General features: G+C 35.2%; 1 protein-coding gene across 1 annotated transcript; it reads left to right on the top strand.

The window, feature by feature from the left end:
• Positions 1-527: 527 nt before the first annotated feature.
• LOC110686966 (ethylene-responsive transcription factor 11-like) lies at positions 528-1,605 on the top strand. Its single transcript, XM_021863593.1, has one exon. The coding sequence runs from the start codon at positions 760-762 to the stop codon at positions 1,360-1,362; it is 603 nt and encodes a 200-aa protein (XP_021719285.1). The 5' UTR covers positions 528-759; the 3' UTR covers positions 1,363-1,605.
• Positions 1,606-15,105: the final 13,500 nt, after the last annotated feature.

Below are 15,105 nucleotides of genomic sequence, written 5' to 3' on the forward strand. Positions count from 1 at the left end.
TACATAACATTATCAGCAATTAACATGGCAGTTATCCAGAATAAATAAAATAAACTAAACTAAAGAAACGCTTTTAACTGCTATAACAACCACTAAATTATCAGCCACAATGTCTTTAAAAAAAACTCTGAATAACCATAATCGACATAGACTAGAATATTATATAAACCAAAAAAATTAACTTGTTAATTAAGCCATTGAATATAAGAAGTATTAAGTCAACACTCTACTCAATAATACCCAATATCCTAACCTTCTATTCTTCTAATACTACCTCCGCTTTTTCTCTTCATATTATTTGCAACGATTAGACATTTTTCCTCTCTACTTTATGTCAAATTGTCACAAAAAATATAAAACGGAGATAGTAGTAAAAATAAGAGGGTTAAAAACACCTAATCACACTACATTATCAAAGCATTTAGAATGAACCCTTCCCAAAAAAAAATGAAAGGATAACGAATTAAAGATATATTCATTTCAATTTTCTTTCATTGATATTCCAATGAAAATTTGGGTTGTACCATTAAATGGCCGTCCAAAGAGATTTGACTAGACAACTCAATCCAAACATTCACTCACGCACTCTCACGCTCACTCTTTGGAGCGTCAAGTATTCATTCCGCCAGACAAATCCACACCCCCCCACTTCTTCGCTATTTATATCCCTTCTTACCCTTGCCTCTCTTTTATCCCACAACAAAATACCCTCTTTCTCTCTCTAAAAACTACCTTCTTTCTCTCTCTAGAAATAAAAATATGGCTCCTAAACAAATCACTGACAATAACAATGCTCTTAACAATCCTACTCCCTCCTCCGCCGCCTATTCCGCAGTAGCCGTAACACCTCAAACTGAGATTAAATACCGAGGGGTTCGGAAGCGGCCGTGGGGCCGATATGCGGCCGAGATCCGTGACCCCTTGAAGAAGACGCGCGTGTGGTTAGGAACCTTCAACACCGCGGAAGAGGCGGCGCGTGCTTACGACAACGCCGCCCGAGAGTTCCGCGGTGCTAAGGCTCGGACCAATTTCACCTACTTAGATCAGCAGTGTCTCAGCGCCAGTGGCGATAATAACAGTCTCACCACCGTTGAATCCGGCGGCGCGTGTGTCAACGCGCCGCCGCAACTGGGAATTTCTCTCTCCTCCGCCGCCGACAGTAGTGGACCGTACGTGATGTACGGAATGTTGGCGAAGAGAGTGAGTGACATACGAGAGGCGTTCAGGTGTGGGCGCGTGTTGGGTTGTAATGATGGAACTCAGAATCGAGGTGAAATATCAGCCGTTGATTCTAGTGATGGACGGCAGAGGATGGTTCTTGATCTTGATCTTAATTTGGCCCCACCTCAAGAAGTTGTATGAAGGATGAGATCATCTCATTGTAGTTCTTTGAAATGGGCCCCACCACTTTAAATTAGTGTTTTTTTTAAAAAAAAATTTAATTTTAATTTGGTGGTTTATCTTAAGATTATGATAAAGAGAGAGTTGAATTGCGAGCCTTAATTTTGTAATTTGAAGATAAAGGCGCAGCTCTTATATTGTCAGAGTTTTTGTAAATACAGAAGTAACAAACATCCTTTTTATTTAATTAGTAAATTATTAATCTATTTTTGTTATTATTATTACCGAGTAGCATTTAGTATTATTATAAATATTCTCTAACAAGCATATAAGGATCTTGTTGGTGGAAGAATTATATAAATAAACATTGTTAATTAATCAATTGGCACGTTACTTGAATAAATTAAATGATAAGTTTTGGTTGTTAAATATACTTCAGTACAATATATTGAGAATTTTATTTTATTTGATTGAACCTAACTTGATTTTTGTTTTTTGGATTTATTTAAACTTAATCTAAATTAATTTAGTTGCACGTTAAACTTAGATTGGATAAGCTATATTTATATAGTTATTTAAACTAGTTTGATTTTATTTTTAATGAATTTATCTTTACTAGCCTATTATCAATTTTAATTTTCTACTAGAGATAAAAATGAACTGAACAAAATTGGATCGCATTTAGAGATTGGTTTAATGCTTTTGATTATCTTTGTAAGATGGAATATTGCTAAATTTTTTACACTTTTTTATTTGTTATGAATGAGTTGATGAAATATAAAAAAAATAAAATTACTGATGAAATATAAAAAAATTAAATTGGTTCTTTAAAAAAAGGAGTTTAAAATTAAATGATAAATTAAATTTCTTTGACCTTCAAATTACATGGAGTAGTCAAAACAGTACTTTTTTTTTTTTACGTAGTCAAAACAGTACCTAAATAGTCACAGTGTTGGGAAAAATAGTAGTGATTGACGGTCATGAATCATGATGAAGTACGATCATTTAACCTTAAAGGTAAAAAAAATTGCAAAAAAAAGCTTTTTAAAAAAATATGGTCGGTCCCAAACATACAATACATTAACAATAAGTAGGAATATTTACCTCTTTTTTTCTTCGCATTTCCCATACAATAGTATGATAACATTATTTTTTTTTTTAGAAAATATGAGTATTTAAAAAAAATGCTTAGGGCTACATATAAACATTAAATTTACACTTGAAAATCGTAAAAAGTTAAGAAATTATAAAAATATAAACATTAATTACACTGATTTACGCGTGTTTTTGCCATGAATTTTTAATTTTATACAATTTCTGAGAGTGTATTTAATACTTTTATATAACCCTTAGGGCTACATATAGCATTACCCTTAAAAAAAATATTTTAAAATGAAAATTGATAGATTTCAACAAAATTTCACATAAACATGATATTGTTAAATTATTAATTTCTTTTGCATTTAAAATCTCACATAATTTTGAACACGAACAAATGGATAGCATCAATCATTCGAAATGGTACAAATGGTACTTTCATTAGTTTCATACTTTGAAATGGCTAAATGCTTTTACTTGGTAAATGTTTAAAATAATATTTCAATTCAAAATTCATGGTTAAAATAAGGGCTTTAAAATTCCAAATGAGAGGTTGGTATGGTTAACATCAAATATTTTTTTTACTCCTTATGTGTTTTTTTAAGGGGTGATTTACGAAAGTATGGTTATTTTAAAACTTATTTACACTTTTGCGTCGGAATGAAACTTAATTACGAAATTACTGTCCACGTAGGCTCGGATAAGTTTTTATTTTATTTTTTTATTTTTCAAAGTAAAACCGATACCTCAAGTAGCGGTTTATGTACTAAAACCGCTACTTGAGGTAGCGGTTTTACCCTTCATAGATTGATTAAATGTCTCTTTACTTAGAGTACTAATGACAAACCGCTACCTCAAGTAGCGGTTTTGGACTATAACCGCTACTTAAGGTAGCGGTTTGTCTCTAAAGAAAAAAATTACCCCTAATGTATCTCCAAGCCTACGTGGACTATATTTTCTTAAATAAGTTTCATTCCAATGCATAACCGTAAATAAGTTTCTTAAAAGCTATATTTTTGTAAATCATCCTTTTTTAAGTGATGCACTTTGACCAAATACGCATGTCGAAACACGACTTTGACCACTAATTTATCTAATTAAATGTTAGTAAAATTATAAAAAAAAAAATTAATATTATGAAAGTATACATTAGGACGAATCCAACAGTATACTATACAATAACATTTGTTTTTTTTAGATTAGTAAAGTGATCAATTTAATCAAGTCAAAACTATTATGTGAATAGTAAAAAAAGTTAGATTGTAACACTTAAGAAAAACACGGAGGAAATATCATATTTTGATAGACAAAAGAAAAATTTACAAAAAAATACCGTAAAAATAAAATGAGAACACAAATTGAATCATAAATAATAAAATAAATGAGAGTTTATATTGAAGTTTAAATTCCGTGCTCATAGACTCATAGTCATACGGAGTACCAAACACCAATTATTTTTTTGCTAAACAAGCCGTTTGGTACTTCTAGAGTATATTTCAGTTGTACTCGGTAGTCAATATGGAGTATCTACTAGCCTTATAGCCTACTAGGCTACTAGGGGCAAAATAAATTAATACTGGTGTGAATATGTGTGCTGCGTTATCTTGGTTTATTGGTCTTAGTTTAAAAACATACAACAGAAGGTGAGGTGTCAATTCGGATGATTTAATCGAGTCTGATGTTAAATTAGATCAATTTTTAAATTAAGTCATGCTAAATTATTATAGTATGTACACATGAATCTAAATCTAAATCAAATATTTTTTGGTTAGATTACGGATCGGGTCGAATTGGGTGTTCTTTTGATACCTCTAGACAAAAGTCACAAAAGTGATTTCTCGGTGTCCTTGCTCCTAAACCCGCAACCTCTGCGATTTTACCAAAATTGTATAATATACAGTAAAAGTTCTACAAGAGCTTTTATTTCAAACCATAATAGCGTATGTGATGCTGATCACACCATATAGTCGTTTATAAAAGAAAAAAGTAACCCTTATAACATTAACCAAGTAACCACTGTAATACTGAATGGATAACCCCTACAACATTAAGCAAGTAATTCATATAATACTGACAAAGTATCCCCTGTTACGTTGACCGAGTAACCCTTATAACATTAATGAAATAGTCCCTATAATGGCCAGTGTGGCTAGCCATAGCGTTTTTGACTTTTGCACTATTCACGTACTCTACATTGACTTATTATGAATTTAAATAACCCTTACTTCCTTCGTTTTTATATAATTGATCCATTTCTCCTGAACACGTATGCTGATGCTAATCTATGATCAATAATATCTTTAGGGCCTGTTTCAATTTACAAGAAAACAACTGAACTGATTGGAGTTGGACTGAACTGAATTGAAATTAAGCTAACACAGAATAGACCCTGATTATCAATAAGTATAAATTCTACAACAGAGTAATTGAAAATTAATAATCTATTAATTGATACGATTAAGAAGTACCCATAAGCTAGAGTATATTTTTTTTAATCACAAACATTAGTCAAAAGTAGAATAAATAAATAGTGAAAAAAATAAAAATAGAGCAAGTATTTAAAATCGGAGAGAGTATTATTTATTAAAAAACCTTACACAAAAGTATGGAGTTATATTACCTGAAATTATTGAATATGAATGGATGAATCCATTAACATGAATTTGAAAATGTTAAACTAATTTGTACTACTATGAATAAAAATGGAGGTGAAATCATGATTTAGGTGTTCATCAAGTTTTTACTTATTTGAATTTCTCTAATTTTATTTGAAGTTATTAGAACTCAATAAACTTAGGGTCTGTTCTCTTCAACTTATTTTTAGTTCAACTCAGTTCAACTCTAATAAGTCAGTTCAGTTAAGTTCATATCAACTCCAATAAATTCAGTTCAATTCGCTTAATTTTCTTCTCTCATAAAATATTCACTTAATTTTAGCTCTAATAAGTTCAATTCAATTCAATTTTATTCAGTCAATCAGAACAGACCTTTAGGGCATGTTCTCTTCCATTGAAATTCAGTTCAGTTCAGTTCAGTTCAGCTCAGTTCAGTTTAGTTTAGTTCAGTTCAGTTCAATTCAGCTCTTAATTTACGTCTAATGATATTGCTAATGATATAAAGCCAAATTTCATTCTTTTAAGCTCTTATTAATAATAATAATAATAATAATAATAATAATAATAAAAATAATATTAATATTAATAATAATAATAATATTAACAACAACAACAACAACAACAATAATAATAATAATAATAATAATAATCAATAAGTAATAAATAATAATAATCATCAATAAATAATAATAATAATAATAACAATAATAATTGAAATAATAATACTAATAATAATAATAATCAATAAATAATAATAATAATAACAATAATAATAATAATACTAATAATAATAATAATAATCATCAATAATTAATAATAATAATAATATTATTATTATTATTAATAATAATATGTACATTTGTATATACACATATGTATAGTAATAAATAATCAAAGATCACTAATCCGTAGTTAAAAATCACTAATTAATAAGTTCAGTTCAGCTCAGTTCAGTTCAGTTCAACTGAGTTCAGTCAATCGAAACAGGCCCTTAATCTAACGATTAAGAGCTTAATACAAAACTATGCAAGAAGAGAAGAGCGTGAAAGATGAAACGGTAAAAATGAGGAAAACATAAATAGAGAGGCGCAAAATTGACATATATAGAAGCAGTGACGTGTGTATAGGGCCTAGATTTACACTTTGTTGTCACATGTTCTCTTCACCGTCCAAATTAATCAACATTTTCAAACTCAACTCTTGTTTTTTTTTTTTTTTGGATAAAATATTTATATTTATATTTATATTTGAATTCAAAAAGGTGGTAACTTAATAGCGAATGCCTGCGGTGGTCTCATTGGGTCGTGCTGCGCACCATTACCTGATCGTACTATGACCGGCTTAGGAAGGAATTATGTCAGTTCTTCTGTTTTTCTTTTTTTAATTTAAATAAAATATTAATTCTACTACGAGTATTTTTTTTTTAAAAAGAAAAAATTAATTTAATAGACACTGCTCAATAGAATTTCCTTTTCAAAGTTTGTCGTACTCAATTAGGGAACTAATAAGGAACAACTAACCTTAACCAGAAATAGTTAAACATTTTTTCATCATTTATTATCCCTAATGGAACTTGATTTGACCCTATTCAATCGACCAACAAACTAATATTAACTTATTAAGCGGTTATTGTTGAATTAAATTGACCTGAAAATTATTCCCTCCGTCCCTAAATTACATTCCTCTTTCTCTCGATTATGTGAGGAATAAATGTTAGAAAGAGGAATGTAATTTAAGGACGAAGGGAGTATAATTTTCTATTTTTATATAAGTATGTGTAAATTAGTCCACCAAATAAGATTAATTTGATTAAAAATTTGATATGAATTAAACAATTCATTTACCATCTTTAATTAATTATCTACGTACTACTCGGCATAATGTATTTAGTTTATTCAGTTTAGAGTTGTTTAATACCATTCAATTTGATTTCATTTTAATCAATTTAGTTTAGTTTGGCAGTTCAATTCCATTTAATTTGATTTATTATTAATTACTCCGTATATTCAAATAATTCAATTTAATTTAATCTGGTGTAGTTTAATTTAATTTGGTTTAATTCTATTTAGTTTAGTTCAATTTAATTCTCTTTAATTTTACTCAACTTAATTTTATTAACTTTAGTCATTTCAGTTCAATTTATTACCGTTCATTTCCCATTTATTCAACAAACCCTCATTAAAATAAAAGGAATTATGCCTCATATGTTTTAATCGTTAATAAGTACTAAATCATGTTGTATCATTTAATACAAAGTACAAATCTGTATAATTTTTACTTATGTTTATCAAACAATACATGTAATTGTCCTATATTAATAAAAAGGAAAATGTATCAAAAAAACCTTTTAAAGTGTCTACTTTATTTAATACAACCCTTTATTTATTTATTATTATTTTTTTTAACTTCAGACCACATTATAATTTTTTTTTTGTTAAAGACAACCTAATCCTGTTTTCCGACGTTGACTCTATTTTTCCGGCGTTGACCACTAGTGTGTGAGGCACGTGACCTCTTATATTGCTTAATACACCCTCCCCCCAATACGAGAGGTTGTTATATACACTCGGGTGTACAATACAACCGAATGTATGTAACAAAATTCTATTCCAATACATGTATACTAATAAAAAAAAATGAAAACTTAAAACACTTTGATTATGCATTTACTCTTATATTGTTGTATAATTTTAAAAAATCTCCTTTTTTTTTAATAGTTAAAAAACCTCCTTAAACTTGTGAAGTTTCGTTAATAATGAGCAAGAGCCCATTTAACATAACAAGTCTATAAGTAAAACTAAAGTAGCAACCACTGATATCATACTATTTTAAAATAAGACTCATGTCATGTTGTCATTAAATATTTTCCCTCCAAAAATACAAATGATGTCATCGTTTTGTATTTTTATTTTATTTTATTAAAAATTCTGATCAATTACATTATTATTAGTATCAAATTTAAAAAATGGATCAATTCTATTTAACAATAATAATAATTTAATTTGTCTTCCTCATATACTATTTTATCATTCACTTTTTCTATGTGCTTTTTTTTTTTATATAAATATTTTATGTTTTGTATTTTAATAATAGTTTTGTTTTAATTTTGGTATGAAAATTTTATTTGATCAAATCGTGCATCGCATGAGACTAATCTAGTTAACAATTATAGGATCACACCAAGATAATAAAATCTAAATACTTGTATAATGAGAATTAGAGTAATAAAAAAAGAGGATGGAGACAAAAAAAAGGGAGCACGTGTGAAAAGGTGGGATGGAAAATGGGGGCAGAGCGAGGAAGTAGGATAAAGATGTGGCGGCCGGTTCTATTACACAATGGGCTCCACCCAATTAACCCCTTGCGTGTCTGCTGTCTAACAATTCCCATTATGTGGATCTAAGTCCAAGGTAATAAAACTATAAACTCCAAAAATAGCATAATAAAATTAAAAATAAAAAGTAAAATAGATAGAGAATACGACGATTAATTGAAGAATTTGACATGTACGCAACAATAAAAAGACGCGTGTAAAAAGTTCACGTGAAGCGTAGGGTAAGAGTCAGTTTGCGCCGCGTCCAGTTTGAAAGGAAAGCATGACACACTCCACTGTCCACTGTTACTCAGGGTGTCAATTTGGGTGATTGGATCGGGTGTGCTATGATCGGGTCGGGTCGGATCGGATATATTTTTAAGTTAAGTCATACTAAGGGTCTGCTCTCATATGTTTATTTTCAGTTCATTTTAGTTTAATTCAACTCTTAATTTCCTTCTCTTATAAAATATTCAGTTCAACTCAATTCAGTTCAGCTAATTTCAGTCTATTAAAACAGGCCCTAAATTATTATGTTTATGTGAGTCCAAAACTGAAAGGAAAACATGACACACTCCACTGTTCACTCTCATCACTAGAGGTGTACATAAACAGGACCGGACCTGAAAACCGACCTGATCCGGACCTGTTGGGACTGGACCTGACCCGGACCTGTAGATTCAGATCCGGTCCCGGTCCTTAAAATTCAAGGTTTCCGGTCCCGGTCCGGATCAGGTCCAAACCCGGGGTTTTCAGGTCTGGACCTGAAACCCGGTAAAAATGTATTTTAAAAAAAAAAAAACTTTTTTTTCCCAAATATCAAAACAAGAAGTCAGTTCATTTCTAACCCTAACTTAATCACTCACTCCCTAACCCACTCAGCCAACACAAGTCACACAACACACTTACAAACCCACTCCCTCACGCTGCACACTCCTCTAGCGACCACTGGATCGCGCGACTCTAGCAACCCCAGCCACTAGAACGTGCGACTCTAGCAACCGCAACCACCACATTGCGCGACTCCAGCAACCACAGCCACCAAAACACGCGACTCTAGCGACCGCAGCCACCAGATCGCGCGACTCCAGCGACTGCAGCCACCAGAACGCGCGACACTAGAGGCCGCAACCACCAGATCGCGCGATTCCAGCGAACGCAGCCACCAGAACGCGCGACTCCGGCGACCGCATCCACCCGATCGCGCGACTCCAGCGACTGCAGCCACCCAATCATACACCAATCGCCCTCTTACTCGCTTCACGATCTACCCCGACCTTCCTTTGCGACCATCTACTTTGAAGGTGGTAGATCTAGTGGTTACTGTTGTCTAGTATTTTTGGTGTTTGGGAATTGGGACTTTAGTCAATTTATACAATTTATGTAGTATTCATGATTGATAATATCAGATTTTATGTTATTATTTATTTTATTTTTTAAATAAAAAATCAAAAAATAAATAAAAAACAGGTCTATTCAGGTCCGAACCCGGACCGGACCTGATTTTTCAGGTCTAACCCGGAACCGGACCTGTTGAATCAGGTCCGGTCTCCGGTCCTCAAAATTTCTTAATTCAGGTCCCGGTCCCAACAGGTCCGGTCCAGGTCCGGTCCGGTTTTGGACCGGTGTACAGCCCTACTCATCACCACTTTTTGCGACGACGGAGTATTCTTCTAGCGACGCCACGGCATTGGAGATAGGGAACATACTTACCTCACAACGTAGCCCCTTGTATAATTGCGAGGGGTCCCTCTACTTTTGACTATATTATCATGATGTGCCGTCTTCACCGTTTTCTTTGGTGCGAGTTTCATCGATTCTTCTATTGTATTATGTCGGTATTGTGCATATTCTAAGGTATCTTTACTTTGGTGATTTGTATGATTTGCATCCGCGGTTATGCGGAGTTGTGATGTACTTCCTACACGTTTCTATTTTGTATTTTATGAGGGTTAAATTTTGAAAACGTTGATCAAAATTTTAAAACTAAAAGATAGAAGGAAATAGGACCTATCTAAATAGTTTTTGTTGTCAAGGTATTATTATTATTATTATTATTATTATTATTATTTATTTATTGTCAAAATGTCAAGGTAATATTAATAAAAAATTAGGAGTTGTGCAAGAAAATAAAACCTGTTAGGGCCTATATTTAGTGTTTATATTGTATAGTTAACGGGCCTATTTCTTGTGCCCTAAACTCTTGTATAAATACTCTACTCTACACTTCTAATGAAACCATGGAAAATATTTTCGTGACATGGTATCGGAGCCTCTATACTCTAATCACTAAAACCCTAAATTTCTGAATTTTTTTTCTCTGCTCTACTCTACTGTTCTATTTGATTAATCATGGAAGATGGCAAGCTTGATCCTTCTTCTCCCTTTTATCTTGGTTCCGGCGACCAACCAGAGAATTTGATTACCCATATCGTGTTGAAGGGTGACAATTATCTTGCTTGGTCTCGGGCGATTACTCTATCATTGAAATCGCGGCGGAAATACGGTTTCATCGATGGTACTATCTCTAAACCTCCTGAAAAGAAGAAATTGCTTGACTGGGACACGGTTAACTCTATGATGGTTTCTTGGATTTATAGGGTTGTTGATCCAAAAATTGCAGCCTTTATACCCTATTTTGATGAAGCCAGACCACTTTGGGACTATCTTGAAAAGCGATATTGTGAGGCGAGTGGACCTCGCTTGCAACAATTACGGGCTGCCATTACGAATTGCAAGCAATCCCCTGCTATGTCTGTCGAGGACTATTACAGCCAATTGGTGGGATACTTTGACGATCTCTTGCGCCTTAAGCCACCTCACGGCTGCGAGTGTGGTTCTTGTTCGTGTGGTGTGGCTGCCAAGTATGAAAAAGACAGGGAGGAGGAGATTTTACATCAGTTTTTTGGTCGGCATTGATGATGCTAAATATGGTGTTGTTCGTACCAATTTGCTCTCACAACAACCCCCAACCACGCTAGAACGAGCTTATCAAGATCTTCTCCAAGAAGAACGCTCTCGCTGCATTGCTCTCACCAAAACCCCTGTGACCAGGGATGATGCCCACGTTTTTGCTCTGCCCACTGCTGACCGAAAGCAATTTCATTCCTCTGCTCGTGTTGATAAGTCCAAGTTATTCTGCTCTCATTGTAAACGCTCGGGTCACGACAATTCAGGATGCTTTATGCTTCATGGATATCCGGATTGGTGGCTCGAAAGATACGGGAAAAAAGGGGGGGGGGGCTGCCTCGGGTTCCTCTTCCGTAGCTGCACCTGGCAGTAAGCTGGCTGTCCAGCCACCTGCTGCTCGTGCGTCTGCCTCTGTCAAACCATCTGTGCGTGCCAATGCTGTGGGCAGCAGTGGTGGCGATTCTTCTACATCAGATGATCTCTTGGCCTTGCAACCGGAACATGTTCGTATTTTATTAAATATGGCTAAGTCAACAAGAACGGTTGAGTGGCGAGTTTCATTCCTTGTCTTGGATTATTGATACCGGCGCTTCTCATCACGTCACCGGTAATGCATCTTGTTTACTTGATGAGCAATCGATCTTACCTTGCCCCGTTGGTCTTCCGGACGGTGCACAAGCTTTAGCAACAAAGGAGGGTTGAGTGGCTCTTGCCGATGGCATTATTCTTGAGCATGTTCTATTTGTTCCGAAATTAAATTGCAACTTAATTTCGGTCTCTAAATTGATTGATGATTCTTACTATTTTGTCAAATTCACTAATTCTTTATGTGCTATACAGGACCAACTCTCGGGGAGTTTGATTGGAGGCGGTGAACGATTGGATGGACTCTACTATTTCTGGCGTCTTCCCAAAGTATGTGCGGTGACGGATCCAAAAGTTTCTACATTCGAGCTATGGCATCGTCGTATGGGTCATCCGTCGGATAAAATTGTCAAGTTAGTTCCTGCTGTTAGTGTTAGCTCTAGTAGCAAATCTTTAAATAAAGCATGTGATATTTGTCCACAAGCAAAACAAACTCGGGATAGTTTTCCCAATAGTAATAATAATAGGGCTAGCCGTATTTTCTAATTAATTCATTGTGATTTGTGGGGGTCTTATAAGACGCCGTCTACTTGTGGCGCTCACTATTTTTTGACTATTGTTGATGATTTTTCAAGAGGTGTTTGGGTTTACTTGTTGAATGATAAAACCGAAGTTTATTCTTCTTTTCTCTCTTTTTTTGCTATGGTTAAATGTCAATTTGATGTTACTGTCAAATGTGTACGAAGTGATAATGGTACGGAATTCAAACACTTAATTCCGTATTTCAATGACAATGGCATTTTATTCCAAACTTCCTGTGTTGGTACACCTCAGCAAAATAGTCGGGTAGAACGGAAACATCAACATATATTAAATGTGAGTCGGGCCTTAATGTTTCAAGGGAATCTAACCATAGGTTTTTGGGGAGAATGTGTTTTAGGGGCGGTTTATTTGATTAATCGTACTCCTACCTTGCTAGCCGACAAAACTCCATATGAAATTCTTTTCGGCAAATAACCTGATTTTGATGTTTTGAGGGTGTTTGGGTGTTTATGTTTTTCCCATAACCAAAAAGCTAAAGGCGACAAATTAGCACCTAGGAGTAGGAAATGTGTGTTTTGGGGATATCCTCATGGTAAAAAGGGGTGGAAGGTGTATGACTTGGAAACGGGTGATATTTTTGTCTCACGTGATGTCAAATTTTTTGAACATGAATTTCCTTTTGAGTGTGATGGTGGAGTGAGCGACACTAATGGAGAGGTTGATAATAATGTTGTGTCTCATGATAATGTTGGAGTTGATGTTGATTTTTTGGATGATTTAGAACATGTTTTGGAGCTGGTGAGGCTTCTCTTACACACGATGATACCCCTCATTCACCTCTTAATGCCACTGCCTTTGATGCTACTACTATTACTACTCCTCATGTTGCTACTGCTGCCCCGAATGCTACCCATAATGCAGCCCCTGCTGCTGAATTTTCTGCTCCAAACACTGCTGGCACGCCACTTGATGCTGCCCCTCACTCGTTAGCTTCTGCCTCGGAGGTGGCTGCCACTGGCAGGCTGGACCGCAGTCCACCCGCGGCGCTCAGCACTGACCACAACACCTCCGCGGCCTCCTCTGCCCCTCTCGACAGTGGCTCGGACAACAGCTCTATGGCTGATTCGAGTCACTCCTCCACTACCTTGGGGCGTGCTCAAAGGGAAAGGCACCCTTCGGGTTGGCATCGGGATTATGTCGCTCATACTTTAACTCTTCCGGATCCATCCATCTCTCTAAGTTCACCGTCCATTCCAAGCTCCTCAGATACTCCTTACCCTTTAGCACATTTTGTGAACTGTGATAAATTTTCTGTGCGACACCGTGTGTTTATTGCAGCTATTGTTACGATGGTTGAGCCTCGTAATTTTAAGGAGGCAATGCAAGATGAGGGATGTAAAGAGGCAATGCAAAAAGAAATTGATGCATTGGAAAATAATGGCACATGAGTGCTTGAAAATTTACCTTTGGGTAAGAAAGCTCTTGGGTGTCGATGGGTTTACAAGGTCAAGCTTAATTCTGACGACACACTAGAGCGATTGAAGGCTCGTCTCGTTATTTTTGGTAATCATCAGGTTGAAGGTATCGATTATAACGAGACTTTTGCACCTGTTGCTAAAATGGTAACTGTTTGTGTTTTTCTTGTTGTGGCTGCTGCAAAGAATTGGGAATTGCATCAGATGGATGTCCACAATGCCTTTCTTCACGGTGATCTTGATGAGGAGGTTTATATGAAACCCCCCTGGTTTTCATGGCGCTCAACCTGGTATGGTGTGTCAACTTCTGAAGTCGTTGTATGGTCTTCGGCAGGCACCCCGTTGTTGGTTCTCAAAATTGGCCTCATCTCTGAAAAGGTACGGATTCCGGCAATCATACTCTGATTACTCTCTCTTTACTCTGCAACCTGGGTCAATTCAACTGAGTGTTCTGGTGTATGTTGATGATTTGATCAGTTCTGGTAATGATTCTTCTTCGATTTTGACATTCAAGTCCTACTTGAGTGACTGTTTTCATATGAAAGATTTGGATGTTTTGAACTATTTTCTTGTTGTTGAGGTTGCTCGTAGTCCGGAAGGCATATTTTTATGTCAACGGAAATATACACTTGACGTTATTGCAGAGTCGGGTTTGCTAGGTGCTCGTCCGGCAGGTACTCCTATTGAGCAAAATCATACTCTGGCAAAATCAAAGTCCTCTTTCTTTTCTGATCCAGAGCAGTATCGACGGCTTGTGGGCCGTCTGATTTATTTGTCTTTTACTAGACCGGATTTAGCATACGCGGTGCATATTTTGTCTCAATTTATGCAAAACCCGCGACAGGACCATTGGGAACCTGCTCTTCGTACTGTGCGGTACTTGAAGGGATGTTCGGGTCAGGGAATCCTTTTGAGTTCGAATTGTGATTTACATATTACAGGTTGGTGTAATTCAGATTGGGCCGGTTGTCCCTTGTCGTGTCGTTCTATCTCTGGATGGTTGGTGTTTATTGGTGCTTCTCCTGTATCTTGGAAGACTAAGAAACAGGACACTGTGGCCAAGTCTTCTTCAGAGGCCGAATTTCTCTCAATGTCTAAAACTAATGATGAGTTGAAATGGTTGAAGGCCCTTCTTCTTAGTTTGGGTGTCTCGCATCCCCGTGCTATGAGTTTGTTTTGTGATAATCAATCTGCTTTGTATATTGCGCAAAATCCTGTTTTCCAT

Source organism: Chenopodium quinoa, unplaced genomic scaffold (genome assembly GCF_001683475.1).
Source record: "Chenopodium quinoa cultivar QQ74 unplaced genomic scaffold, ASM168347v1, whole genome shotgun sequence".
NCBI classification, from domain to species: Eukaryota; Viridiplantae; Streptophyta; class Magnoliopsida; order Caryophyllales; family Amaranthaceae; genus Chenopodium; species Chenopodium quinoa.